General features: G+C 48.0%; 1 protein-coding gene across 6 annotated transcripts in view; it reads left to right on the top strand.

Annotated features, from left to right (window-relative positions):
* ATP2B1 (ATPase plasma membrane Ca2+ transporting 1) overlaps nucleotides 1–27,272 on the top strand; it is a 551,789-nt gene that overhangs the window by 475,354 nt on the left and 49,163 nt on the right. For 2 of the 6 annotated variants that reach the window (XM_069628002.1, XM_069628003.1), the window contains exons 20-21: nucleotides 25,789–25,971; nucleotides 26,202–26,363. In XM_069628002.1, coding sequence (XP_069484103.1) covers nucleotides 25,789–25,971; nucleotides 26,202–26,363 — 345 coding nt within the window. Of the gene's footprint in view, nucleotides 1–25,788; nucleotides 25,972–26,201; nucleotides 26,431–27,272 lie in introns of all 6 variants that reach the window. The other 4 variants (XM_069628007.1, XM_069628004.1, XM_069628006.1 and 1 more) reach the window with 4 other exon arrangements.

The following is a 27,272-nucleotide window of genomic DNA, read 5'->3' as shown; positions in this document are numbered from 1 at the left end:
GCCCTTCACCACGTTTCACAACAAGGTCATCTTGCGCACTTGCCCGAGGTAGTGTCTCCATTTCATCTGAATTGAGAGAGATGCCTGCTGGTGTTCTTTCCAAACCTGCAGTCGGAGGCAGAGAGGGCCCTGCATTCCTTGGACCTCAAGAGGGTCCCCCTGAAGGATTTCGTCCGAGCGAGCTAAAACCGGAAGTCTGAGGCATTGTTTGTGACTTTTAGGGGGCTCCTCCCTGGCTCTCAGGCTTCCAAGGCTTCCATCGTCCGTTGGATGGTTCAGGCCATTTCGGAGGCATATACGGCCAAACCTGTTACTCAGGGGATTCTTGCTCATGTGGTAAGAGCCAAGACCATGGCTGTCATGTTTCAGAGACATGCTTCTTGGGATGTCTTCAGCAAGGAAGTTACTTGGGGAACTCCAGCCTTCTCTAAGCACTACTCACTGGACACCAGCTCCAGGCACGAAGCAGTTTGGTCAGGCGGTTCTGAAAAACCTTTCTGCTTTGTCCTAGATATGAGGCTGGTTATCACAGCTCCACCCTATGTTTCTTGTTTGGTGGAATCACCCGCAAGGATGGAGGAAAGGGGATGGGACATATGAGTAATTAAAGTTTTGAATGGTTTGTCCTCCAACGTATTCCACATCTGACATGTAATGTCCGCAGCTGTGCACTTCGGAGACTTTTTCAGCAGAGGGCGTCCTGCGTCGATGACGTTGGCCTGATGTCCCTCGAAGGCCTCCGAGCACGATGTCACCGGATGTTATAAATGGGACGCATGGCGCCCGTAGCCACAGTTCCGTTTTTTCCGTGAACGTTTTGCTTTGTAGAACTCGGCGCGCCTCATCTGTCATCGTTACGATGTCTATCTCTTCGACCCCTCCGACTCCGCGGTCTGGCTTCAAGACCTGCCGGGAATGCAAGTCGAAAATGTCGATCACTGCCCCCCACTGCATTTGTTTGTGGTTCCTGGGCGAGTCGCACGACACTGACTGCTGCTCGAAATGCGAGTCGCTGACTGCCAAGGACTTGCGGAAGGGGAAGCTCCAGGTAGGTAGGGGTTCTAAGCCGGTTACGTCCCGAAAATCCAAATCTAATTCCAAGGGGGTTTCCACCGACTACTCGAAAGGCGATTCTCCGCGTCGGAAGGAGTTCCAGGGATCTCGGTCCCAGAGTGGTTCCCGCCATTCTTCTTCCTCGTCCCAGCACTATAGGAAGCGCCGTCACCGGTCGCCTTCCCCGTCCTCCTCAGAGGATGGTGCCTCGAAGAAGGTGGCATGCCCGATGAAGTCCTCGACTCCGGAGGAATGGGCTGCGTTTAAAGAACAAAAGTTAGCTATTTTTCAATCGCAGGGCATGGGTCAGGTCGCACCTTTGACGTAATTGATGAAGTACTCCCGGACCCAGTACTCTAGTTGATGCGTTTTGTCTTTAGATCAGCTGACACTCCGGGTTAAAGACAAGCTAGATAGGAGGACAAAGACACTGGCAACCCACACGCCTGTAGCCACCTCCGCTCACCGCAGCTCCAACTGTCACTCTGGCGTATCCCTTCCAAGCACGATGACCTCACAAACACCTGCGCCCGGCACCCTACACGCCATTATGGCACCTCCTCCTTCCTTCTACACCAATACACAAATGAGTGGAACACTGACCAGCAATACTCCAAACACCATGACAACACTAAACACGCAAGCCCTGTCACTAAGGGGCCAACTAGGTAATAGACCTGAAGCACAAAGGAAGAAGAAACCACCTTCGCTGAACCGAACCAACCCAGACCACACACAACCGACCACAACACGGCATCACAGTATACCAACTGTAACACTGTTCCCAACAATCTACTGAACACACAATAAAGACCGCCAAAAAGTTAACTAACATGATCCACAACCAACTAAACACCACGCCAATCTCCACTAATAAACCAAACGCACCCCTTGACCACGCCAACCATAGTATAAACGGGGATAAGACCCACCGAATTGAAGAAAAGGACCTAGATATCCCCCAATCTGTCCCTAACCACATGGGCCCTCGAGAACCAAACAAAAAAAAGAAAGCACACCCACCAGTCTTAAACTCTACCGCAAGACCCCAGGCCTGCTACACCTGGACGCTCCACAACCTCACAAAAGGGCACCAACCTAACGCATCAAGCACCTTGCTCCTTCCGCCCTAGTCTGCCCCTCAGGGCCTTAGAACTGCCATGCCTAAGCACAAACCAGCTTGCCTCGAGCACGCCCTGCACTTCCTACCACGTCAACTAGGAACCTTGATTCAAACCACCAATCAAGTCACCATTCACCTGAAACCACCCAGTAAACAGTTGCACACCATAAAAGTACCACGACACTCTTTCACAACCCACCACCAGATATGAAAAACAATACCCGATACCACTAACCAACTCGCAGTAATGATAAAACTACCCTTTACAACAGAAACTGTCAACAAACCATAGTGACCACCCATTTCTAGTAACCAATTAGATGCTACCCAAACCAGCGCCGCAAATGGCTAACACCAAAACATTGCTAATAAATCCTACACTAGAAAACGCCAAAACCACCGCACAGTACACCACTATAAACACCTGGGTAGCAAAACCCGCACCCACAGTTGCCAAACCAAAAATACCTTAATGGAGAACACATTTGCAACAATTACTAATTGCCAACCACCACCATGACCTAGCACACCCGTTGCACCAGGCATTCACCAAAAACGCAGCCACCCCGCAATGCTGAGTGTTCACACACCACCCAACAGGCTGCTAACTACTAGACCCGGCTCATCCCTTGCACCAACCACTTCCCAAACACAGCCTCCCCCGCAACGTTGGGCATTCACATATCGCCCCACCCGGATGCACCACACAAACTTGCACACAGCATACAAGAATGAAATATAAATTGGCCACAATCTCCATAGCAATCCGTATGGTCATAAATCATCCACCTCCCTGACCACATGTCCAAAATGTTCCCACACACAACCCCATAACCCCAAAAGGTCATTGCATTTCGTAAAGGTCATTGCAATCGTCACGGGCCGAAAGGCCCGTGACGATTTCAGCTGACAACTTCAGCAAAAAAGTGTACCTCACCAAAAAGTGAAACCCCACATAAAGTCCAAAAAAAACTTCTTCCACATTCCCATAAAGTTCAGGTCCAGTCCTAAACCAACCTACAGAACCTGAAAAGTAAAATAGCATATTACATATAGTATGACATTTCATTTTATAAACACAGGAAGTGGAATTTGGTAGGTCTGAGCATGGGTCTCATGCGGTGTATCTAGGCTGATCCAGTCCTCCTGAAGACTTTGTGCAGGATGATCTAACGGACATCTTAGATCAAGGTCCGACCTCTGACCCGGTTTTACCATTTCATCTCACCTTGCAGAAAAGGGTGGCAGCTGCTTGGCAGCCCCCAGAATCTATTCCGGCTGTTAATAAATATTTGACAAAGAAATACTGCCCTTCCGTTAGCGACCCCAGCTATTTATCTACTCGCCCCACTCCCAAGAATTCGGTGGTTCAGGCGGCTATGGCGACCTCATGGCAGGCGCCATACCGTACCATCCCTCCGAATAGGGACAAGCGCTTCGACGGTTTGGGCCCGGAAGGTATTTTCTGCTGGGAGCATGGCATTGAAATCGGCCAATTCCACTTGTGCCTTGGCAAGGTTCTCACACACTCTGTGGAACTGTTTCGTTAGCGGCTGAGCATATTCCCGAGAGGGAAGAAAGGGATGGGTTCCTTGCTCTCTTGCAGGACGGCAAGCATGCCATGTGCGAATCCCTTCAGTCGTGTTTAGATACGGCTGACAGTGTTAGCTGATCCATGGCTGCGAGCACCGTGATACGTAGATTTGCGTGTTTGCGTAAGTCAGGGCTTGCTCCGGATGTGCAGGCCCGACTTCTGAACATGCCCTTTTATGGCTCACATTTATTTGGCAGCAAGGCTGATGAGAGCCTTGAGAGGTTGCAGACCTCAAAAGCTGTGGCGAAATCTTTAAGCGCTGCGGTGCGTCAACCACTGCCTTTTCATCCTAGGGGACAGCAGTGGAGGGGAGGTTCTTTTCATTACTAGTCCTCCTTTGGTAGACCGAGAGGGGCCGCCGGTCAAGGGGGCCAGCGAAAAAGTACCTGTGGTGGTCGGGGAAATCGAGGTGCCAAAGCCGCTCACAGCTGCTTCTTTGCCTACAGGCACTGCCGCAGCCGCTTCCAAACAGTCATGAGGCCATGTCCCATGGTTCGCCGGTTGGGGCAGACTGTCTCAGCATCTCAAAGAATGGCGTGCCATTACTTCAGATGCGTGGGTTATGGATACCATAGCCGACGGCTACTGCCTTCCCTTCCTTCAGCGGCCTCACGACAATCTACCAGGGAAACTCTCTTTGAAGCTTCCAGGTCCACTCCTTGCGCAGGCAATCTTGTCCCTGCTGGAGAAAGGCGCTATAGAACTGGTGCCTGTAGCGGAGAGGAACAAGGGATGGTGTTCCCATTATTTTTTGATACCAAAGAAAGACTGGGGATTGAGACCCATCATGGACTTGTGTTGGTTGAACAAACTTCTCAGGAAGGACAAGTTCAAGATGGTTACTCTTTCTCAAGTGCTCCAGGCTTGGTTAGTGTGTCTGGACCTCAAGGATGCTTACATTCATGTGACGATTCATCCCGCGCACAGAAAGCACCTGAGGTTTGCGGCTGGTGACTTGCACTTTCAGTTTCGGGTCCTGCCGTTCGGATTGACCGCCGGCGGAGGGTCTTCACGAAGCTCATGGTGGTGGTGGCAGTGTACCTCAGGCGAGGGGCGATTCACATCTACCCGTACCTGGACGACTGGCTGATCCGGGCACGCTCTCCCGAGCAAGTGTTGGATCATCTCGGTCTCACCTGCGGCACCCTTCACAGGCTGGGCTTCTCCCTGAATTTCAAGAAGTCGCATCTGACACCTTTCCAAAAACTCCAGTACATCAGGGCTGTGTTAGACATGTCCTTGGGGGAGTGTTCGCCTCCCAAGGTAAGGGCTCATCACATTGTGCAGATGGTGAACAAGTTACAACTTGGCCAGAGTCTCCCGGCTTTCAAATTCTTAAGGTTGCTCCCGCCTCATGGCATCCTGCATTTTTCTGGTGCCAGAGGCCAGGCTGCGGATGAGATCCCTGCAGTGGGTCCTCAAGATGCAGTGGTCACAGTTTTCAGGCAAGATGTCGGATCCCGTTCAGATTCCACTCTCGGTCTCCCAGGATCTTCTGTGGTGGGCCAAAGAGGGGAACCTGATGAGGGGGGGGGGGGAACTGTTTTGGCAATCATGGCCGGAGGTGACTGTAGTGACGGATGCTTCCCTCACAGGATGGGGCGCTCATGCCAACGATTTGACAGCCAGCGGTTGTTGGTCTCTGTCTGAGTTCAAATGCCACATCAATCTGTTAGAGCTGATGGCCATCAGGCTAGCCCTGAAGGCTTTTCTGCCTTCTGTGTGGGGGAAGAGTGTCCTGATCATGACCGACAACACAGTGGCCATTCATTACCTCAACAAAAAACGGTGGGTAGGGTCACTCCCGTTGTTCAGAGAGGCGATGCAGCTCTGGTTCTGGGCCATCCAGCAGGGAATTTCGATCTCAGTAGTTCAGCTGGCTGGAGACGAAAATGCGGCGGCGGCGGACGCTCTGAGCAGGCAGAGCTCGATCTCTTACGAGTGGGAGTTGGCTCAGGAAGTCCTTCAGGAGATTTTCACCCTTTAGGGAACCCCGCAAGTGGATCTCTTCGCCACCAGTGTCAACCGGAAGTGCAAGCGATTCTGGTCAAGAGAATTTCCTCCAAGAGAAGCCTTAGGAGACACGTTTGTTGTGGATTGGTCATTCCCACTGCTGTACAAATTTCCTCCAGTCCCAGTCATTCCTCAAGTGTTGCAGAGGTTACGCAGGTTCGGTTCCCATATGATCCTTATTGCTCCGGATTAGGCCAGGAGAGCGTGGTACCCAGACCTTCTGGAAATGTCCATCTGCCTTCCGCCGTCTTCCCTACCGAGATATCTCTCTCGCGCTCCCTCTCGCGCTCCCTCTCGCGCTCCCTCTCGCGCTCCCTCTCGCGCTCCCTCTCGCGCTCCCTCTCGCGCTCCCTCTCGCGCTCTCTCTCGCGCTCTCCATCCAGAGGTCAGGACTCTCAACCTTCACGCTTTGTATCTGAAAGGTTGAGGTATAAGGATTGGGACATCCCGGGTGGCGTGATGGCGGTGTTGCTTTCGGCCATGCGACCTGCAACAAAATCCCTGTACCGTTGCCGTAAGTTCTGCGACTGGTGCAAAGATCACAATGTGGATCCTTTTCAGTGCTCCATTCCTATGGTTTTGTCTTTCTTGCTTTTTGTTCCACAGAGGCCTTCCAGTGGGTACCATTAAGGGTTACCTGGCGGCGCTGTCTATCTTTAAGCGCTGAGAAAACTGAAAAGGGCAGGATAACTCTAGCCTCTGGACCAGAGTATTATAATTACATAGAAAACAGGAAAACGATTGTCCAGAGCAAAATATATTTGCAAAAAATGTGTATCAAAATGTATTGAAAGTGATACCAACAATTTAAACAATGGTGAGTCAATCACTAATAATTAAACACTAGTCATTTTAATGCAACACAACGGCAGCAACCATATGCCTAAAATTGGCTAAAACATTATCACATATACTTGCCATTCATAGTGCGCTCATTCAAACCAAACTCATAATGTGACTACATCCAAAAGCTAAAAAACAAAGGAATCATGTTAAAAACCTATGCGGAAGAGGAATACATGACTAATCCCCATAAAAGACATTATTTTTATGTTCACAATCAATAGAATTAATTAACAAATGATCTATTGGCAGGGTGGATCGGAAGGAAAAGTGCAAAAGATCTCTCGACCGGTTTCGACGTGTAATGGTGGTAAACACAATGTCTTCCTTAGGAGGTAGATGTTACCATTCTGGTGAATGCGAAATTGCTGTAGTGGCCGTGACAGAGTAGAGCGACCAGTCATGCTAGGAGAAGCCAAGGCCGAGTCCTGACTTAAAAGGCACCCTATGGAATTAGGGAAATCCAGGGCGGCGGCATGTGTAGAAAGGTGGGTAAGCAGCACAGTTTAGCCCGAAGTGCCAATCTTGTCTGTGGATCACTCCATCAAACATATGCCGTCTCTGTGAAGTGGCCCGTGTAATTAGGAGTCCAAAGAAAACACAGACTCTCCGTGCCGAAGTCAGTTTCCTCAGAAGAAATGCCACGCATGCGTTTAGGCAATCTGCAAAAGAGAGGCTGGCTAATCTTTAATGGCTCGTCTGAAGAATGTTCTTACTTTAAGATTCCTTTGATTTCTCAGTTTCTTAAAGGACTGACTAATACATTCCCGCCGTCTCCTTTCCAGATGCCAGTTTGAGATTTGAATTTGGTTTTTAAATTTCTCATGGGTGCTCCGTTTGAACCTTTGCACTCTTGTCGTTTGAGATTACTGTCCTTCAAGACGGTGTTCTTGGTTGCTGTTACTTCCGCTCGCATAGTGAGTGAATTGCAGGCACTTTCATCTAAGCCATCCTTTACTGTGCTTCACAAGGACAGGGTTGTACTGCGAGTACATCCTTCTTTTCTACCTAAGCTAATATCTGAATATCATTTAAGTCAAAAGGTGGTTCTTCCATCTTTCTACCCTCCTCCTCATCCTGCTAAGAAAGAGGAGCGACTCCATCGGTTGGATCCTAGGAGAGCGCTGAGCTTTTACATTTCTAGGATGTCCAGGGTCAGAGTGGACGATGAACTCTTTGTGGGTTATGCTGGACACTGATTAGGCCAGGCTGTTACCGAACAGACCTTGTCCAGGTGGCTTATCCTTATCATTACGGAGTGTTACCGATTGGCAGGTAAGGACCCTCCTAGAGGGTTGAGGGCTCATTCCACTAGGGGCGTGGCTACTTCCACCGCCCTCCAGCAGGGTGTTTCCATTAGGGATATTTGTAATGCCGCTACATGGGCTTCAAGCCACACATTTGTTAACCATTATTCCTTGGATACTATCCATGGTCAGGATATGGCCTTTGGGAAGGCGTTTTTTTATTACGCAATCTAATTGGGTACTCTAAATTCTTTTCCCTCTTACATTTACTTGTACTGCTTTGGGAGTCTGTCAAAGATGTGGAATACATTCGAGGACACAATCCATTCAAAGAACAAGTTACTTACCAACTGGTAACGTTCTTTCAACTGGATGTTCCTCCAACGTATTACACATCGCCCTCCCAGCCTGCCCCTCTGGAGAATTTCCTGTGCGATTGCAGCTTCCGTTTACGCAAGGCTAAGTGCAGTCACACAGGCATGAGACTGGTGCCACACGTTCTGAGGGAAAAAACTTAAACTGAGGCTATGGGCGCCATGCGTCCTATTTATAACATCCAGTGACGTCGCCCTCGACAGAGGCCTTCGAGGGACATCGGCACAATGTCATCGATGCAGCTTCCTGCCCTCTGCCGAAAAAGTTTCAGAACTGCACAGCTGTGGACATTACATGTCAAAGATGTGGAATACGTTGGAGGAACATCCAGTCGAAAGAACGTTACCAGTTGGTAAGTAACTTGTTCTACTTACCATAGTGACTAGAGTACTCAGTCCCCTTTCCTCTATATGTGCCACCCACATTCCCCCACTAGTATGCCATGGGCTAATATATATGTGTACCCAGGTATCTTAAGTGTCCAATGTGCTCAAAGGGGACTCATTTGAGGTGCCAGAGGGCGGGGCCTCGCCAGGACGTGCCCAAGCCGACACCCCTGCACGCTATACTAAATGTAAAGGGAGCGCTCAATTTTTTGCTGCCAAAGGTACTGTCCCCGTGTTGGGGGACGCCCACAAGGATGGAGGAAAGGGGACTATGAGTACTCTAGTCATCACGGTGAGTAACTTTAGTGATTTTTTCATGAGTCCGATGCTGCATCCTTTTTGCCAAACTCCTAATCAAGAGTCACAAAAGTGGCACAATTACTTCTACCTGGGATCACTTCAAAGATATACATTCGACAGCTTTGTTTGTGACCAGCGCAATATCTGTTCTTCAAAGCAAGCACCAAAGGCATCCATTGTTCGTAGGATTGTTTCCTCTTGCATCAGATGAATTCCTTAGAACCTAGATCAACCCTGTGTCTAGGCACCTCTGATGAAAACCTTTCTTCTATAAAAGAAAGATTTTAGTTAACCATTGTAACTGTGAATTCTTTGCAAGAGGCAACATGGCAAGTGGTTTAGCTCACTTTTCAGTTAGTGCTAAGGAGGAGTTGGATTAACGGGATTTCTCAGGTGGCAGTGGTCGCTGGTGAATGTTTTGATTGGGCGGTGTAAACATTTCCCATGAATATGCGGGCATGACCTAGTATAGAGGGGAACTCGAACCAACCAAGAGGGCCATTTTTTTTACAATATCTTAAAAAGGTGCATTTTCAACACGCTTTCAGTGAAATTGTGTGACAAACCATATTGTGTACTATCTATAAAGTAGCACATGATACAATGCAGTAGATGCCAAGCCACCAACAGTGGACCGGAGCATTTTCATGATGACTTTGCCCACATTGTATTCCAATATAAACAATGTTTATGCTGGCTCTGCCCAGAAAAGAGCTCTCAGCAGCGTTTGATCTGGTCAATCATGAAATCTTGTGCCAACACCTTGAAACTGCAGCCATATTCTCCCCAGAATACATCAAATGGATTAAATAATTTCTATCTAATCAGACTATGAGGGTCTTCTCGGACAACTCAGCAGCACAACCTGTCGCACATCCTGTCCCTGTGACAAACAGCGTACCCAAGGTTTGTGTGTTTCACCCACACTCTACAACGCATCCACCAAACTCCTCTTCGACAAACTTGATAAAATGGGTAAACACAATTTACTTTGAAATCCAAGCTTGGATGGCCCTCAATGAATTGTGCTTCAATGACGATAAGACTGAGCTTATCCTCATCGGAAACAAAACGAAACTTAGCAACCTCCCTTGGCTCTAGAAATCTTTCATCATCGATGGCAATACCATCCCGGTCACTAACGAAATAAAGATCTACATTGACTCATTAAACAGACAGGTCAATGCTGTTTCCTCAGCAGCCTACACGGCTAAATTGATAAGAGCCAGCCGCCCCTTCCTCTCCACAGAAAACACTATCACCTTGGCCAGGGCCTTGATACTCTCCAGGAGTGTTTGGAACATTAAAAAACTACAAACAGTACAAAGTAACGCTAATAGAGCTGCATTAAATATGCAAAGCCACAATCACATATCAACCACTAGAAGGAACATTCACTGGCTACCTGTCCACGACAGGATTACATTTAAAATGTTGACCATTACGCACAAATGCATTGCGAACAAGGCTCCTAAACACCTTAGCAACCTCATTAGCAAAGTCCATTCTAATAGACCAACCCGCTCTGCTTACACCAACTCCTAGGTATAGAAGACTGAAAGCGGGAGGCTCATGCTTCCCAGCAATAGCCCCCAAACTGTGGAGCGCCCTACCTCACCGACTGAGAAACAACACTTCCTTCTGGCCATTCAGAAAAAATCTAAAAATCCTAATCTTCAGATCTGACACTTTGCAATAGACATACTGTCTTATAGTTATATAGACAAATGTATGACATCAAGAAGAAATGTAATATGTAAATTTGGGCTAACAATCTGTAATTTGTCATGTAACTACTGTACATGTACTGCTCAATGGGGAAATATGTAACGAAATACCCATCTTTTAAGACGTGTAAACCTGTAACCATATCCTTAAGTATGTCACAGCGCCTAGTTGCCTCTGGGCGCAATACAAATTAATAAATAAATAAAAGATAGAGGTTACAGAAGCCTTCCTGACACCTGCAGTGACAGCCAAAGTTACTACAGTGCAGGGGCTCCATTTAAGATATGAACCCTGTTCCCAAAATTACAGGTCCACGCTGGCTGCATAAAAGATATATTAAAGCATTCACATAAGAACATACGTCTATTTCCTCTGCCCATAATGCAATTAATAATAATCTAAGAAAGCAGGCCCATGCTAGCTCTGCCAGTATCCCCACTTAGAATGGTGCTGTTGGCCATACTGGCTGTACCAATGTAGGCTAGTTTGTCAACACAAGAGCACTCATGTTGGTTTTGCCCACAGTGCCATTACAAAAATCGCATACTACTTTAAGAAATCATGTTCATACTGGCTGCACCGGGGTATGCCAGTATTCATGTAGAGCATTAATCATGATGGCTTTACCCATGATGCCATTAGAACATGCCATGCTGCTATAAGAAAATGTCCTTGCTGGCTGCCCCAATGTAGCCAACCCCCCTCCCCCCGCCCCCACACACCCTCCTGTTTCTCTCCCTTACATAACAGTTTGCTTTGCTCATAAAATGCAGTTAAAACATGTCAAGCCACTGTAAAGAAACATCCATGCTGGCTTCTCCAATGCCCATCCCCTCAGTCTCACTCCCCACAATCACATGCACATATCCACACGTGCGGACACATCAATTCAGCTTCTTTCACATGCACATCCATACAGAACGTTCGCAGTGCATACGCATTATCACACACATTCGCACCCATATACAATACAACATGCAAACCCTACTCACATTCACTCATGCATTTACACAGACGCATGCATCTATGCATACTTTTTTTTTCAGACTTGCTGTGCTGCAGCTCTAGCTTCAGTGCTACCTTGTCAGTTGCTCCATGCTCTCGTGCACCACATAGTCGAGAACCAGAGCATGCTTCCTGTTCTCTGCACATGTACAAAGGAGCCAGATCTCCAGAAACCTCTGACCAAAGGCCCTGTAAGTGTAGGAGGCATGCGTCCAGTCTGCTTGTCCAATTGGCCATACAAAACAGAGGGAAAAAGTCCCAGACTTGCTGGTCTCATTTAGTATTTGCACTGGGGAACTGCGAATTGTAAAGGGAAACGACATTTCGAATGGATTGTGTCCTCCAACGTATTCCTTTACTTTGGCATGTAATGTCCAGCTTCTGAAAAACATTTCGGCAGAGTGCGCCGTGCCTCGATGGCGTCAAGTCGATGTCCCTCGAAGACCTGCATCGACATCATCAGAAGGTATATGTAGCACGCATGGCGCCTTTTGGCTTCAGTTTTGTTTATCCGCAAACAGCTTTTGCTTCGTGTGAAACTCGGCGCGCCTCAATCTGTGATGTTTGTTACTTCGAGCGACGGTTTTCAAAACTCAACTATTATGTCTTCTTCGTCTACACCGTCGACACCAAAGTCCGGTTTTTAAAAATGCAGACTGCAGTTCGAATATGTCCCTAATTCTGCCTCTGGTGCCTCCGGGAGGACCACGATACTACTGTTTGCTCTAAGTGCCAGTCCATGACGGGAAAAGCCTTGAGGGAACAGAGGGGGAAACCTAAGGTAGGAAAAACACTCAAGTCCCCTAATCCCCGACCTGCTAGCCCTTTGACCAATGAGTCGAGATGCCTCCTCGGAGGAAGAAGGCCAAGCATTCCAGGTCTTTGAGTGGTTCCCGCCACTCGTCATCTGAGAAGTCGAAGAGGAGGCACCGCAGGTCGCCTTCATCGACTTCTTCGTGTGACGGTTCCCCCAAAAGGGTCACGTTCCCTTCGAAAAAGTCAACTCTGGCAGAATGGGAAGCTTTCCGAGTGGAAATGCTAAACATATTAGAGAAACAAAGCTGTGCACCGTCCGAGCCTTCTAAGGAAGCCGGAAGGGAGAGGTCTTGGCCTAAAACGAGTGCGCCCTCGAGCCCGGTAAAAGGCATGATCTGCATCGAGAGGCCTCGATCTGAGAAATCGAAGGATCATTCGAGACATGGGGAGAGGTCAAGGTCGTCGACGCCTTCGTGACATTCTACGCCGTTAGTGCTGATGACTCCCATTAGGCCTACAACCCCTACTAAACCGTTGACGCCACTGTCGACATAGACGCCAAAACTGTCGACGCCAGCTGTGCCAATTTTGCCAGCTAAACCTTCAGACCCAAGTGACCTTCCAAAAAAGGCACTGTTTAAGAAAACAGACTTCCTTGACAACTTCGAAGTCTCTGGGTTCAAAACCAGAAAAAGTATATACTCCTCTCCCGAAGAACAACCTTTTCATATTTCAAAGTTTTATTTTTGAAGAGGAAGAGCATTCAGATGTCCCTTTTGGGCTTCAATACGGTACACCTAATGTACCAGAATGCCTCATTTCAGAGGAAAGCAGAATGCAGGATCTATATGATAATTTGCACAATGCAAGTGGAATTGACATCTCTCCAAAGCTGGAATTTGGAAAACCAGAACCAGGGGAACATGGTGACTCCTCTTACAGGCAGCTCATGTCTAAAGTGGCCGAGTACTTGGGTTGGAGTAGGCCTCCAGCACCCAATGACCAAGACGATCTCACTGACATTCTGGCAGTTGACAAGAATCTCACCAAAAAATACTGTCACTCCAGTAGCGACCCTGGCTACCTGTCAAAGCACCCCACTCCAGAGAGTCTGGTGGTCCAGGCAGCTACGGCTACTTCAAAACAAGCAGTGTACCCTAACATCCCTCCTGATAGGGATGACAAGCGCGTAGATGGATGGGCGAGAAAGGTATTTTCCACAGGGAGCATGGCATTAAAATCTGCCAACTCCACTTATGCCCTTGCAAAGTTTTCGTATACTCTATGGGAGTGTATTTCAAAGGGATTGTGTCCTCCGACGTATTCCTTATCTTTGATATACGTTTCCAGCTTGCTGGCCTCGGAAATTTTTTCTGTAGAGGGCGCTGCGCGTCGACGTCCGCCGAGTCGATGTCCCTCGACGGCCACCGTATCGGCGCCGACGTCACCATGCCCATAAATAGACACGCGCTGCGTCCGTTGCTCAGTTCTGTTTTTCCGCGCTTCGTGGGGCCTCGGAACGTCGTTGCTCAGTTCAGTCAGGTTTATCTAAATCTATTTCGACGAATATTCCTTATCGTTCTCGATGGCTTCTTCATCAGAAACGACGACGCAGCAATCCGGCTTCAGGAAATGTCAGGACTGCGGTAAAAAAATGTCAATAACGGATCCACACAGGGTCTGTTTATGGTGCTTGGGGTCCGAGCAACATTGTTCGGAGTGTGAGGACTGCATGTCCATGACGGCGAAAGCCCTGAAGGAGCGAAAGGGGAAGCTCGAGAGAGGTAAGTCAGCCAAATCCTCCTTGAAGGTTTCGTCGGCTGAGTCGAGGCATTCGTCTCCTCGCCGTCGAAAACACTCTCATTCTAGATCTCGAAGCAGCTCCCACCATTCGTCGAGATCTAGACACTCAAAAAAGAGACGTTGAAGGTCCCATTCCTCATCTTCGGTGTCCCCAGAAACAGTTTCCTGTCCCACCAAACACAGTTCTCAAGCTGAGTGGGAGGAATTCAGAAAGAAAATGTTAAGCGTCTTCGAGAAAGCGGCCTCAACCCCCTCGAAGACAGCTGAGGGTGATACCCCGGGTGAAAAACCCAAAAATCAAAATGCTGCGAGTCGCAGCACCCGGCGAAACATTCCACCCGAGAGCGCCATGAGCCATCGGGTAAGAAGGCACCGTCTTTGACGCCGTCATCGAGGGTTCCTTCGTCGCCGTCGTCGAAGATTCCTTCGACGCACGGGTCGGCGCCATCGACGCCGTTGTCGAAGGGTTCCTCGACGCATCGGTCGATCGACTCGACATCGATGAAAGAGAGGACCAAGGCTTCACAGCCAACGGTGTTTTCAAGGGCCTCCGGCACGATGCCGAGACCGCCGTCGATGCCCTCGACTAGGATCCCGATCCTCTCGAATTCCTCGAGACCCCTTCCAGTTTTTTCAATGCCATTTTCGGCGCCTTCGAGGCCTGTTACATCGGCGTCGATGACTTCAACATTTTCTCGTCCAATAACGACGAGTTTGGCTCCTTCGGCCCTAGAGATGGGCTTTACTCCATTTCAGAGATCAGAATACCCTGGTCTGTCTTCAATTTATGAAGAAAGAGAAGACTCTGACCAAGCAACTTTTGGTTTACAGAGATCCTCACTGCCTGCTGCAGAGGATTTCACCTCTGAAGAAAGGAGGCTGAAGGAACTACAGGATTCACTTCATGCGGCCAGTGGACTTGACACTTCCCCAGAAGTGGAATTTGTAAAGCCAGACCCAGGGGAACATGCCGAAACACCATATAGAACCCTGATGGCAAGAATGATTGAGTTTATGGGTTGGTCTGCGCCTTCACCTGTTTTCCAACAGGATGATCTAACGGATATATTGGACAAAGGCCCACAGGAGGACCCGGTGGTCCCCTTCCATGCAGCCCTACAAAGAAAAATTGCATCCAATTGGGAGACTCCCGAAGTCATCCCAGCAGTCAATAAAAGACTGTCGACAAAGTATAGAGTAGCGGCTGCTGACCCTGAATACCTGTCGAACACCCGACCCCAGAGAGCCTGGTGGTTCAAGCGGCAACTTCATCCAGCAGTAGCCCTGCTTACCCTACTGTCCCACAGGACAGGGATGACAAGAGGTACGACTCTATGGCAAAGAAAGTCTTCTCTGCCTGTAGTATGGCGTTGAAGTCCATCAACGCCACCTGTACGCTCGCCAGGTTCAGTCACACATTATGGGAGTTGTGCTTCATCAGCGGCTGACTGCATACCCGATGGAGAGGAGAAGGAAGCCTTCCTTAACATCATTCAAGATGGCAAAGATGCCATGTGCGAGTCTCTTAAAACTGGCATCTATTCCGCTGACAGTATCAGCAGGGCCATGGCGGCTAGTACAACACTCCGCAGGCATGCGTGGTTGCGAAAGTCTGGCTTTGCTCCAGATGTACAGGCCAGACTTTTGAATATGCCCTTTGACGGCTCTTCATTATTCGGAAAAAAGGCTGATGACAGTCTGGAAAAGTTACAGACTTCTAAAGCAACAGCAAAATCCTTAGGAGCTGCTATCCGCCAAACTCCTTTTCGCCCCTCAGGAACCTCTGGGAGAGGAAAGTCCTTTCACTATTATTCCGCATTCGGAAAAGGCAGAGGACAGCCGGCTCAAAGAGGCCAAAGAAGATCCACCCGAGGTGGACGGGTCAAAGGTACTAAGAACGCAGCAGCAGCAGGTGCCTCTTTACCCTCGGCATCTGCATCAGCCGCCCTCAAACCACTCTAAGGCCTTCGCACACAAGACACCTGTAGGGGGCAGGTTAACTCACCATCTGACAGAATGGCAGGCTATAACGTCAGATGCTTGGGCGTTGGAGACAGTTGCCCAAGGTTACTGCCTACCCTTTCTACACATCCCTCAGAGTCATCCATGGGGAACAGCTCCCTAAAAGTTCCAGATCCGCTCCTCTTGCAGGAAATTATGGACCTGCTAGAGAAAGGTGCCATAGAACCGGTACCTGTAGCGGACAGGAACAAGGGCTGGTACTTCCCCCCCCCCCCCCCCCCCCCCCCCACTTTCTCATACCAAAGAAGGACGGAGGACTGAGACCCATCCTGGACTTACGAGAATTGAACAAGTTCCTCAGGAAGGACAAGTTCAAGATGGTAACTCTCTCTAGATCCTTCAGGCAATTCAGCTCCAGGACTGGCTGGTATCTCTGGACCTTCAGGATGCTTATTTCCATGTGCCAATCCATCTCAAGCACAGGAAATACCTGAGGTTCGCAATTGGCAACTCTCATTATCAATTTCGAGTTCTGCCATTTGGGCTGACCTCCGCCCTGAGGGTCTTCACCAAGCTGATGTCGGTAGTGGCGGTGAGTCTAGGGAGGGAAGGGATCCACGTCTATCCCTACCAGGACTATTGGCTGATCAGAGCCGTATCTTCGGAACAGGCCTGGACCCAGCTAGATTATGTCTGCCTCTTCCTTCACAGACTGGGCTTCTCCCTCAATTTAAAGAAGTCACAGATGATACCATCTCAGAGACTCCAGTTCATTGGAGCGGTCCTGGACACTTCCCTGGGAAAAGCCTCGCCACCAGAGGTGAGGGCTCAAGATATTCTACAAATGGTCACCAAATTTCAGAATGCCCAGCGTCTCCCAGCCTTCGACTTTTTGAGGTTGCTAGGCCTCATGGCATCCTGCATCTTCCTTGTGCCAGAGGCTCGCCTGAGAATGAGATCTCTTCAGTGGGCACTGAGAAGTCAGTGGTCACAATTCTCAGGGAGAATGTCAGACCTCCTCCGGATTCCAGACAATGTAGCCCACGACCTTCAATGGTGGGCCTATTCAGAGAACATCTTGAAAGGAGAACTGTTTTGGCAACCATGGCCGGAGATAACAGTAGTCACAGACGCCTCGCTCACAGGGTGGGGAGCCCATGCCAACGACTTGACCATCAGCGGTCGTTGGTCTCCATCGGAGTCCAGACTACATATCAACCTATTAGAGCTGAGAGCGATCAGACTAGCACTGAAAGCTTTCCTGCCATCAGTACAGGGGAGAAATGTCCTGAAAATGACGGACAACACGGTGGTCATGCAATACCTCAACAAAAGAGGAGGCGTAGGATCACTGCCACTGTGCAGAGAGTCAATACAGCTCTGGTTTTGGGCAATTCGGGAAGCAATCTCTCTATCGGCAGTCCACCTAGCCGGAGAGAAGAATTTGACAGTGGACGCTCTGAGCAGGCAGAGCAGTCTCCCACGAATGGGAGCTAGCTCAGGAAGTCCTTCAAGAGATCTTCGCCCTTTGGGGAACCCCTCAGGTGGATCTGTTAGCCACAAGCACCAACAGGAAGTGCGATCTGTTCTGTTCAAGGGAATTTCCCCCAAGAGGAGCTCTAGGAGACGCGTTCGTAGTGGACTGGGAGTTTCCACTCCTCTACGCGTTTCCACCAGTCCCTGTTATTCCTCAAATGATCAGGAGGTTGAGAAGATTCCGGAAAACCATGATCCTAATTGCCCCGGACTGGGCCAGGAGAACGTGGTACCCGGACCTTCCAGATATGTCCATCTGTCCTCCAATCCGTCTTCCACTCAAAGAGAATCTTCTCTCGCAGAAAGGAGGTCAGGTTCTCCATCCAGACATCAGAACCCTCAACCTTCACGCTTGGCTTCTGAAAGGTTGAGGTACAAAGATTGGGATCTCCCTGATGACGTCATGGAGGTGTTGCTTTCGGCCAGAAGACCAGCAACAAAGTCTTTATACCGCTGCCGTTGGAACAAGTTTTGCAGCTGGTGTAGGGAAGAGAATATCGACCCTTTTTCATGTGGTACACCAACGGTGTTATCGTTTCTACTCTACTTGGCAAACTCAGGCCTTCAAGTTGGCACTGTAAAAGGCTATCTCGCAGCGCTTTCTATCTTCAAGCGCACTGCGGAGGAACCATCGTATTTCAAAATTCCTCTAGTGGTACAATTTCTCAAGGGTCTAACTACAAACCATTCCAGGTTCCATTATGGGACTTAAATTTAGTCTTAAACTTCTTAATGGGCACTCATTCGAGCCACTTCACTCTTGCGCATTGAGATTTCTCACAATTAAAACTGTCCTACTTGTCGCACTAACATCTGCTAGGAGGGTGAGTGAGCTACAAGCTCTCTCCTGTAAACCCCCACATACAATCTTCCACAAGGACAAGGTTGTCCTCCAGGTGAAGCCTAATTTTCTCCCAAAGGTGGTTTCTGAATTCCATCTCACTCAGAAAATTACCTTGCCTTCATTCTACCCTCCTCCCCATCTGGGGAAAGAGGAGGAAAGGCTACACAGGCTGGACCATAGGTGAGCTCTCAGCTTTTACGTCAGCAGAATGGCTAGGATCAGGCAAGCAGACCAGCTGTTTGTAGGAGACTCTGGTCACAAGTTGGGACTACCCATAACAAAACAAACCATCTCCAGGTGGATTATCTTGGCCATCCTGGAATGTTATAGACTAGCAGGGAAAGAGCCACCCCAAAACCGCAGGGCTCATTCAACCAGGGGTATCGCAGCTTCTTCGGCTCTCCAGAGAGGGGTACCGGTTCGGGACATATGTGCGGCTGCCACATGGTCGTCCGCACATACATTCACAAAATTTTACAATCTGGATTCCTCCACTGCTCAAGAGACCAGATTTGGCAAGGCCGTATTACACTCGGTCCATCCCTAAAGGGATATATAACACTATCACTCCCTCCTCCAATTACATACCACTGCTATGGGAGTCTATCAAAGATAAGGAATACTTCGGAGGACACAATCCCTTCAAAGAAAAAGTTACTTCTTACCTGGTAACGTTCTTTCGACGGGATGTTCCTCCGACGTATTCCTTATCGCCCCTCCCATCCATCCCCGCAGTGATAACTTGGTTACTAACCAATTCAGGCATGTCTTTTCTTATACTACAAAACGGAACTGAGCAACGGACGTAGCGCGTGTCTATTTATGGGCATGGTGACGTCGGCGCCGATACGGTGGCCGTCGAGGGACATCGACTCGGCGGACGTCGACGCGCAGCGCCCTCTAAAGAAAAAATATCCGAGGCCAGCAAGCTGGAAACGTATATCAAAGATAAGGAATACGTCGGAGGAACATCCCGTCGAAAGAACGTTACCAGGTAAGAAGTAACTTGTTCTTCTATGGCAACGGAGCATATTCCCAAAGGGAATGAAAGAGGCGTCTTCTTGGCTATTGTTAAGGACAGCAAAGAAGCCATGTGTGTCCCTTAAATCTGGATGCAATTCTACAGATAGCATCAGCAGGTCCATGGCTACCAGCATCGTGATGCGCAGCTTTGTGTGGTTGAGGAAGTCTGGTTTTGCACCCGATTGCAATCCACACTTCTCAACATGCCTTTTGACGTGTTGCATCTTTTTGACCGCAAGGCTGACGAGATCCTTGAGGTTGCAGACCTCAAAGGTGGCGGCCAAATCTTTAGACACCGCTGTTAGGCAACCTCAGCCTTTTCGTCCTAGTGGACAACCTTGGAGAGGTAGATCTTTTTGCTACTACTCCTCATTTGGAAGGGCGAGAGGAATGGCCAGTCAGAGGCCAAAGATAATGTCCTCGTGGTGGACGATTTCGAGGTGCCAAGCCAGCTCAAGCAGCAGCCTCCTTACCATCGGCCTCTGCAACATCCACTACAAAACCACTGAGGTCTTGAGTCACAGCTCACCAGGGGTGGGGGGGGCAGAATGTCTCAGCATCTAGGGGAATGGCAAGACATTGCATCGGATGCTTGGACTCTGGAAATAATAGCCCATGGTTAATGCCTTCCTTTTATAAAGAAGCCTTAGCCATTTCCACCCGCAAAGCACTCTTTGAGAATTCCGGATCCACTCCTTGTTCAGGAAATTTTAATCCTGATAGAGAGAGGTGCTATAGAACCGGTGCCTGTAGCGGAGAGGAACAAGGGTTAGTATTCCCCATCTTTTTTTTTTATCCCCAAAAAGGACAGAGGACTCTGAGACCCATCTTGGACTTCAGATACTTGAACAAGTTCCTCAGGAAGGACACGTTTAAGATGGTCACTCTTTCTCAGATCCTTCAGGCCTGCCAATTCCAGGATTGCTTGGTGTCATTGGACCTTCAGGATGCTTATTTTCATGTGCCAATCCATCTCGCGCACAGAAAATACCAGAGGTTCGCCGTTGGCGGCTCGCAGAATCAATTTTGAGTTCTGCCATTCGGGATGACCTCCGCCTGAGGGTTTTCACCAAACTGATGGCGGTGGTGGCAGTGAGTCTCACAATTGACTGATCAGGGCGCGTTCTCTCAAAGTCTTGGATCATCTCAACGTTGCCTATCTCTTCACAGACTGGGATCTCCCTCAATTACAAGTCCCATATGACAACTTCCCAAAAGCTCCAATTCATAGCAGCTGTGATAGATACATCCTTGGGGAAGAGCTTGCCACCCGGGGTGAGGACTCAAGACATTCTTCAGATGGTAACCAAATTTTGAGTTCCCAGAGTCTTCCGGCCTTCGATGTTTGGGTTTTTTTTTTTTTTTTTTTTTTGAGGTTGCTCGGCCTCATGTCGTCCTGCATTTTTCTGGTGCCAGAGGCCCACCTAAGAATGAGATCCCTTCAACGGCCCCTTAGGACACAATACTCCCAATTCTCAGGAAAGGTGTCAGACCGACTTCAGATTCCAACCAGCGTCTCACAGGATCTTCTGTGGTGGGCCTGCAAGGAAAATATTCTGAAGGGAGAGCCTTTTTGGCAACCATGGCCGGAGGTTACAGTAGTGACGGATGCCTCACTCATGGGGTGGGGGGCCCACGCCAATGATCTGACAATCAGCGGTAGTTGGTCTCCATCGGAGTCCAAACTACACATCAATCTTTTGGAGCTGAGAGCAATCAGACTAGCGCTCATGGCTTTTCTGCCCTCTGTACAAGGAAAGAATGTCCTGATAATGACGGACTACACGGTAGGGTCACTACCACTGTGCAGAGAAGCAATGCAGCTCTGGTACTGGGCAATTCAAGAAGGAATCTCCCTGTAGGCAGTTGACCTAGCCGGGGAGGAAAACACGGCGGCAGACGCTCTGAGGAGTCGGTGCACAGTCTCCCACAGGTGGTACCTAGCTCAGGAATTCCTTCAAGAGATCTTTGCCTTTTGGGGAACCCCTCAGGTGGATTTGTTTGCGACCGGTGTCAACTGGAAGTGCAAGCGGTACTGCTCAAGGGAATTTCCCCCAAGAGCTGCTCTAGGAGACGCCTTTGTGGAGGACTGGGAGTTTCCACTCCTGTACGCGTTTCCTCCAGTCCCCGTCCTTCCTCATGTGATCAGGAGGTTGAGAACATTCAGGAAACATATGATCCTAATTGCCCCAGATTGGGCCAGGAGAACATGGTACCCGGACCTTCTGGACATGTCCATCTGTCCTCCGATGCGTCTTCCACAAAGAGAGGACCTTCTCTCGCGAGAGGAGGGTCGGGTTCTCCATCCAGAGATCATGACTCTCAACCTTCACGCTTGGTTTCTGAAAGTCAGAGATACAAGGATTGGGACCTCCCGTATGACGTAATGGAGGTGTTTCTTTCGGCCAGAAGGCCAGCAACAAAGTCTCTGTGCCATTGCTGTTGGAATATGTTTTGCAACTGGTGCAAAGAAAAGAAAGTTGATCCTTTTCAGTGTAAAACTCCAGATAGTTTATCCTTTTTGCTTTCCTTAGCTAATAAGGGCCATCAGGTTGGCACTATTAAGGGCTACTTGGCATTGGCAGCGCTGTCAATATTTAAGCACTTGTCAGAAGAATTTTCTTTATTTCAAGATCCCACTAGTGTCTCAATTTCTAAAAAGGCTCACTAATGTGTTCCCTCCATCCCCTTTTCATGCTCCGGTTTGGAACCTCAACCTGGATTCCAAATTCCTGATGTGCACCATTTGTACCTTTTACACACATGTGCGTTAAGGTTAACCTTTAAGACCATACTATTGGTAGCTCTAACATCAGCCCGTCGAGTGAGTAAGTTGCAGGCACTTTCATCCAAGCCACCCTTTACCATATTCTACAAGAACAGGGTTGTTTTAAGGTTAAAACGCTCTTTCTTGCCAAAGGTAGTTTGGGATTTTCATTTAAATCAGAAAGTATTCTGCCTTCCTTCTATCCTCCCCTCATCCTGGTAAGGAAGAGGAAAAGCTTCATAGGCTGCACCCTAAGAGAGTGTTTTTACATCTCCAGAATGTCAAAGTTGAGTGTGGACAACACGCTTTTTATAGGATACACAGGACACAAACGAGGCCGGGCTGTTTACAAACAGACCTTGTCTAGATGGATCTTTCTTACCATTACTGAATGCTACAGACTGGCAGGCAAAGACCCTCCTGAAGGTTTGCGAGCTCATTCCACCAGGGGCATGGCTACGTCTACAGCCCATCAAAGGGGTGTTCCTATTGGAAATATCTGTGATGCTGCAACATGGTCATCAATGCACACGTTTACAAAGCATTATTCTCTGGATGTTTCTCATGCTCAAGATGTTGCTTTTGGTAAGGCAGTACTTTATTCTGATCTTAAATTCTACACCCTCCTCCTATCATAAATACTCCTTTGGGATCTGTCAGAGATGAGGAATAAGTTGGAGGACACAATCCATTTGGGGAATAAGTTATTTACCCCTGGTAACATTCTTTGGACTAGATGTTCCTCCAACGTATTCCTCATTGCCCTACCAACCTACCCCTCTGTAGAATTTCCCATGATATCACAGCTTCTGTTCCACCAAGGCCGAGTACGATCACAGCCATATTTATGGGCATCTGGACTACACGAGGAGGGAAAAACAGAACTGAGGCCAACTGGCACCATATACCTTCTGCTGCCACCCTCAATGGAGGCCTTCGAGAGACATTGACTCGACTCACGGCGCCCTGTGCTGAAAATATTTTTTGAAGCTGGACATCACATGTCCAAGATGAGGAATATGTTGGAGAAACATCCAGTTGAAAGAACGTTGCCAGGGGTAAGTAACTTCTCTGCTTTTGCAGTCTCTGTGGTAGCTCCTTCATAATGGATGCCACGTTAGTGCTCCATCGCTATTATGGATGAACCGCTAGTGCAGGGGTATGCAGCCTTTGGCTCTCCAGATGTTTGAACAGAAATTCACATGATATCTGGCTATTGACTATGCTAGGGATGATGGGAGTTGTAGTACAAAATATCTGGGGAGCTAAAGGTTGCAGGCCCTTTGTGCTAGTGGAAGAAGGACTGAGAAATAAGACCTTACAGAGGGAACCATAAATGCTGCAGCAGCCAGATACCTTTCTACTGCCAAGGATGACTCAAAATATTCTTATCCTGGATAGGAGCCCATTGCCATGCTTTTCCCTTTGCCAGTGTTAAACTACTATGCTGTGGGATAGCGGTACTACTTAGTCCTAACACTGATAATACCAGATGTGAAATCGTCCCTGTATTGACATACATAACGCTTAGTTGATTTCTTTCACAAGGAGATGGTTACTGCTGCTTTTGCAAATATTCTAAACGAATATTCTTGTTTTGAGATTCCTGGCTATGGCATATGCTGTAATCCTAATGTTTATAAAGTGACTGTTTTGTTCATGATGCCTGGATCAGTTAATACAGTGCTTAGGACAGATGCATGGTTGCCACAAGTGCAAAGCTTTCAAGATTTTTAATCTTCAAAAAAAGAAAGGTTTACAAAATTATACCGTGATGAAGAACCATTATTGAGAACAGGAGTGAGAGGGATCCTGGGGGCTTGGAAATCCACGCACTCCTATGCCAACTCCAGAGGGGGATATATGCCGTAAGGGCTAAAACCTCTTCTCTCATTCCAACCTTGTTAATCATGTTTCTCTTGTACGCCCAGAGAATGTTCATAGACTGAATGAATGCATGTAGCAAAGATTTCACTCTGCGATCACGGGTTGAGTCCCGCTTGTCAAGCCTTACAACGTGGTGGCCCAGGTTCCTTCTTCCAATCAGGGTCACCAAAAGCATTGCCCAGGCTTTGGCCGCGTTGTAAATTTTGGTCTGGATTTGTACCTGCATTTGACTGTCAATTGCATGCTAGCCTCAGACACCCTCTTTTCAGGGGCTGCTCGTAGAGTTTGGGAGTGCAAATCTGAATGTACATCTCTCACCATGCAAAGAACAGAGGCAAACTGCATCGTCCATCTGGGTGCTTTATTTGAATGGGGGACTATGCTGCCTGCCTCTGAGCAGGAAGGGGCACATCCCCCCACTACTTAAAAAAAATAATTCCATGGTGATACCTTTGGAATCTGCAAAATATGCAGAGCACGGTGGTGGGAGGCGTAGGAAGTCGGGCTGTGGTGCCTCATTATTGTGCTAGTAGCATAGGCGCAGACTGACACGAGAGCAATCCTCTTCTGTCAGTCAGAACACTGCACAGTAGGGGAATCCAGTGCTATCTTGTGTGTGGCGGCCACATGCTGAGGGTGAGAGCAAGAGGTAAGTGAAATATGAATGTGTATGTGTAATATTCGTATCCGGGCATGCAAGTGGGGTGGGGGGGATTGTCCGACTGTACATGTATGGCTGTGTACACGTGTGTTTGTGTGTGTGTGTTCTTACATGATGATATTGGTATTTATTAGTGCGTCCTGCATGAACATGCATGGGCCAAGCCATTATGAAAATGCGTTGGAAAAAGCTCCTGTGCACTGTTAGTGACTTGGTCTATTGGATTTTGTCATGTGCTAGCTTATAAAACCTATTGAAACGATGTGGCTTTTTACCCAATTTTTCACAATGTGTTGAATACGCACCATTTGAACCAATATTATTAAAAATTGCCCTGGAGGCGAGTCCTCCACACCACCACAAAGCCCCCCTGCAATCCCTGCCCACCATCTGGCTCCCTCTCTATGCTCGGTCGCTCCTGCATATTTGAGGCAAACATTTACTCCCATCTAATAAAAAATTCACCAGCCACCACGGCATTGGTGTATCCTCTCAATTGCTGAAGGGAGGGGGCTCCATGCACATCTTCCATGGTAGGCGTGCACACTTTGATTTCCAACTCTTCCTGGCTGTGCCAGAAACCACTCTGTCAGTTACTTTGGGCAAACTGTCTCTGCTAAATATAAGAGGAATAAAGGAACAAACATGCCCTCTCGCAGTAGGTGGCACAAGTAATTTATATCTCGCCTCAGTACATTTCCCTCAAACGCCACCCGATTGGTGCAAAGAGGCCACCGGAAATGAGAAATCTTCACCATTTATTAATATTAATATATGCATTTCTGGAAGTGGTTTAATCCACGGGTTTGTGTGCGCTCTGCAAATGAAAAAATAAATAAAACGAAATAAATAAATGTACATGTTTTCCAACTTGTTCCTTAGCTGGTTACATCCATACCAACAAGTCGTTTGAAGTTCCTTAAAGAAGCTGGTCACGGGACCCACAAGGATGAAATTCCTGAAGAGGAGCTTTCTGAAGATGCCGAAGAGATTGATCACGCGGAACGAGAATTGCGGCGTGGTCAGATCTTGTGGTTTAGGGGCCTGAATAGAATACAAACACAGGTATGGTCTTGACAGAGGTAGGATGTACAACGAGGGTGAACGCGATGTAAACACCCCCTCCCCTTCCCCTGAGAGTTAGAGGCTGTAGCTTGTGTGATTGCGATCAGTTTTAAAGGGGTAAGGCTTTTTGTAATCTCAAGCTCTTTCTATGCTTCATCTCTAAGTACTACTCTTGCTTATTCAAGTGACCTATAAAAAGTGCCTTTTCTTTGCCTTTTGTGTGTTTATAGATGGGATGCTCCTTTCTCTTGTTCTCTCTCCTCTCTCTTGCTGAGCAAGCTGTCACACTCTCTGATTCCTTGCAGATGGATGTAGTGAATGCTTTCCAGAGTGGAAGTTCCATTCAGGGGGCTCTAAGGCGGCAACCCTCCATCGCCAGCCAGCATCATGATGTAACAAATATTTCTACCCCTACACATGTAGTGTTTTCCTCTTCTACTGCTTCTACTACTGTGGGGTGTGAGTGTGTGTTCCTAAGTGCATGAAATTAACATTTCCTAATCCACACACCTAACGTTTCTCATTTTCTCCTTAGTGTTCAAACTCATCATTCAGGCTTCACATAATGCTTTTTTTTTAGTACGAGTAATGGGTCCTTTTGAGGGTGTTTTGGGTGGATGTGGTCTTAGGGGGCCTTCAAACAGGTGCAACTTTTTGCAGCGAAAAAGAAATGAGAATGTGTTTTGTGCACATTTGATAACATTTGTGTTGAGACACAGGGTAAAAGGGGATTCCGTAGCTCAAGTAGATATACTGGTGTAAATATTCGAGTATGTGCCTTTAATTGTCCTTCATAAACATCACCATGTGAAGTCATCTATGGAATCACTGTAATTTCAATGTTTGTACCTGTCTGATTTTGTTTCAAACTCGTACCTCTTGAACGTCATCTGTTCACATTTTAATGTGCGATTCCTGTTGTGTGTTTTTTCATACCCTCAAATTGATTAAACCCAACAAGGGGGTTATTTAGTTACATGGGTTGCTATAGGAAGCGGGAGGAACCCCCACTTAGATCAAATATGATCTTGAATACATAATTGCCAGGCTTTGAGTCCCAGCATGCAACTATCTTTGAATGGTAAACATAAAATGATTTTTTTTTTGGTAACGCTTTTTATTATGTATCGCTGTGCAGTATTGAATGCAGATTCCTTAAGCTGCCAATTGGAGTGGACGTGCAGTTGACTGATGTAGTGGATTTTCAAGCATTAGCGGATACCACCACTATTTTGTGGCTCTTGTAATAATTGGGACCTGAAATAACTCTGATTGTTGTCTATGCTCAAGTTGGTTAATCA

The sequence above is a fragment of the Ambystoma mexicanum genome, chromosome 12 (genome assembly GCF_040938575.1).
Source record: "Ambystoma mexicanum isolate Mex_15411 chromosome 12, UKY_AmexF1_1, whole genome shotgun sequence".
Classification (NCBI taxonomy): Eukaryota; Metazoa; Chordata; class Amphibia; order Caudata; family Ambystomatidae; genus Ambystoma; species Ambystoma mexicanum.
The sequence above is the reverse complement of the archived record's forward strand: the minus strand, read 5'-3'. Positions and strand labels throughout refer to the sequence as shown.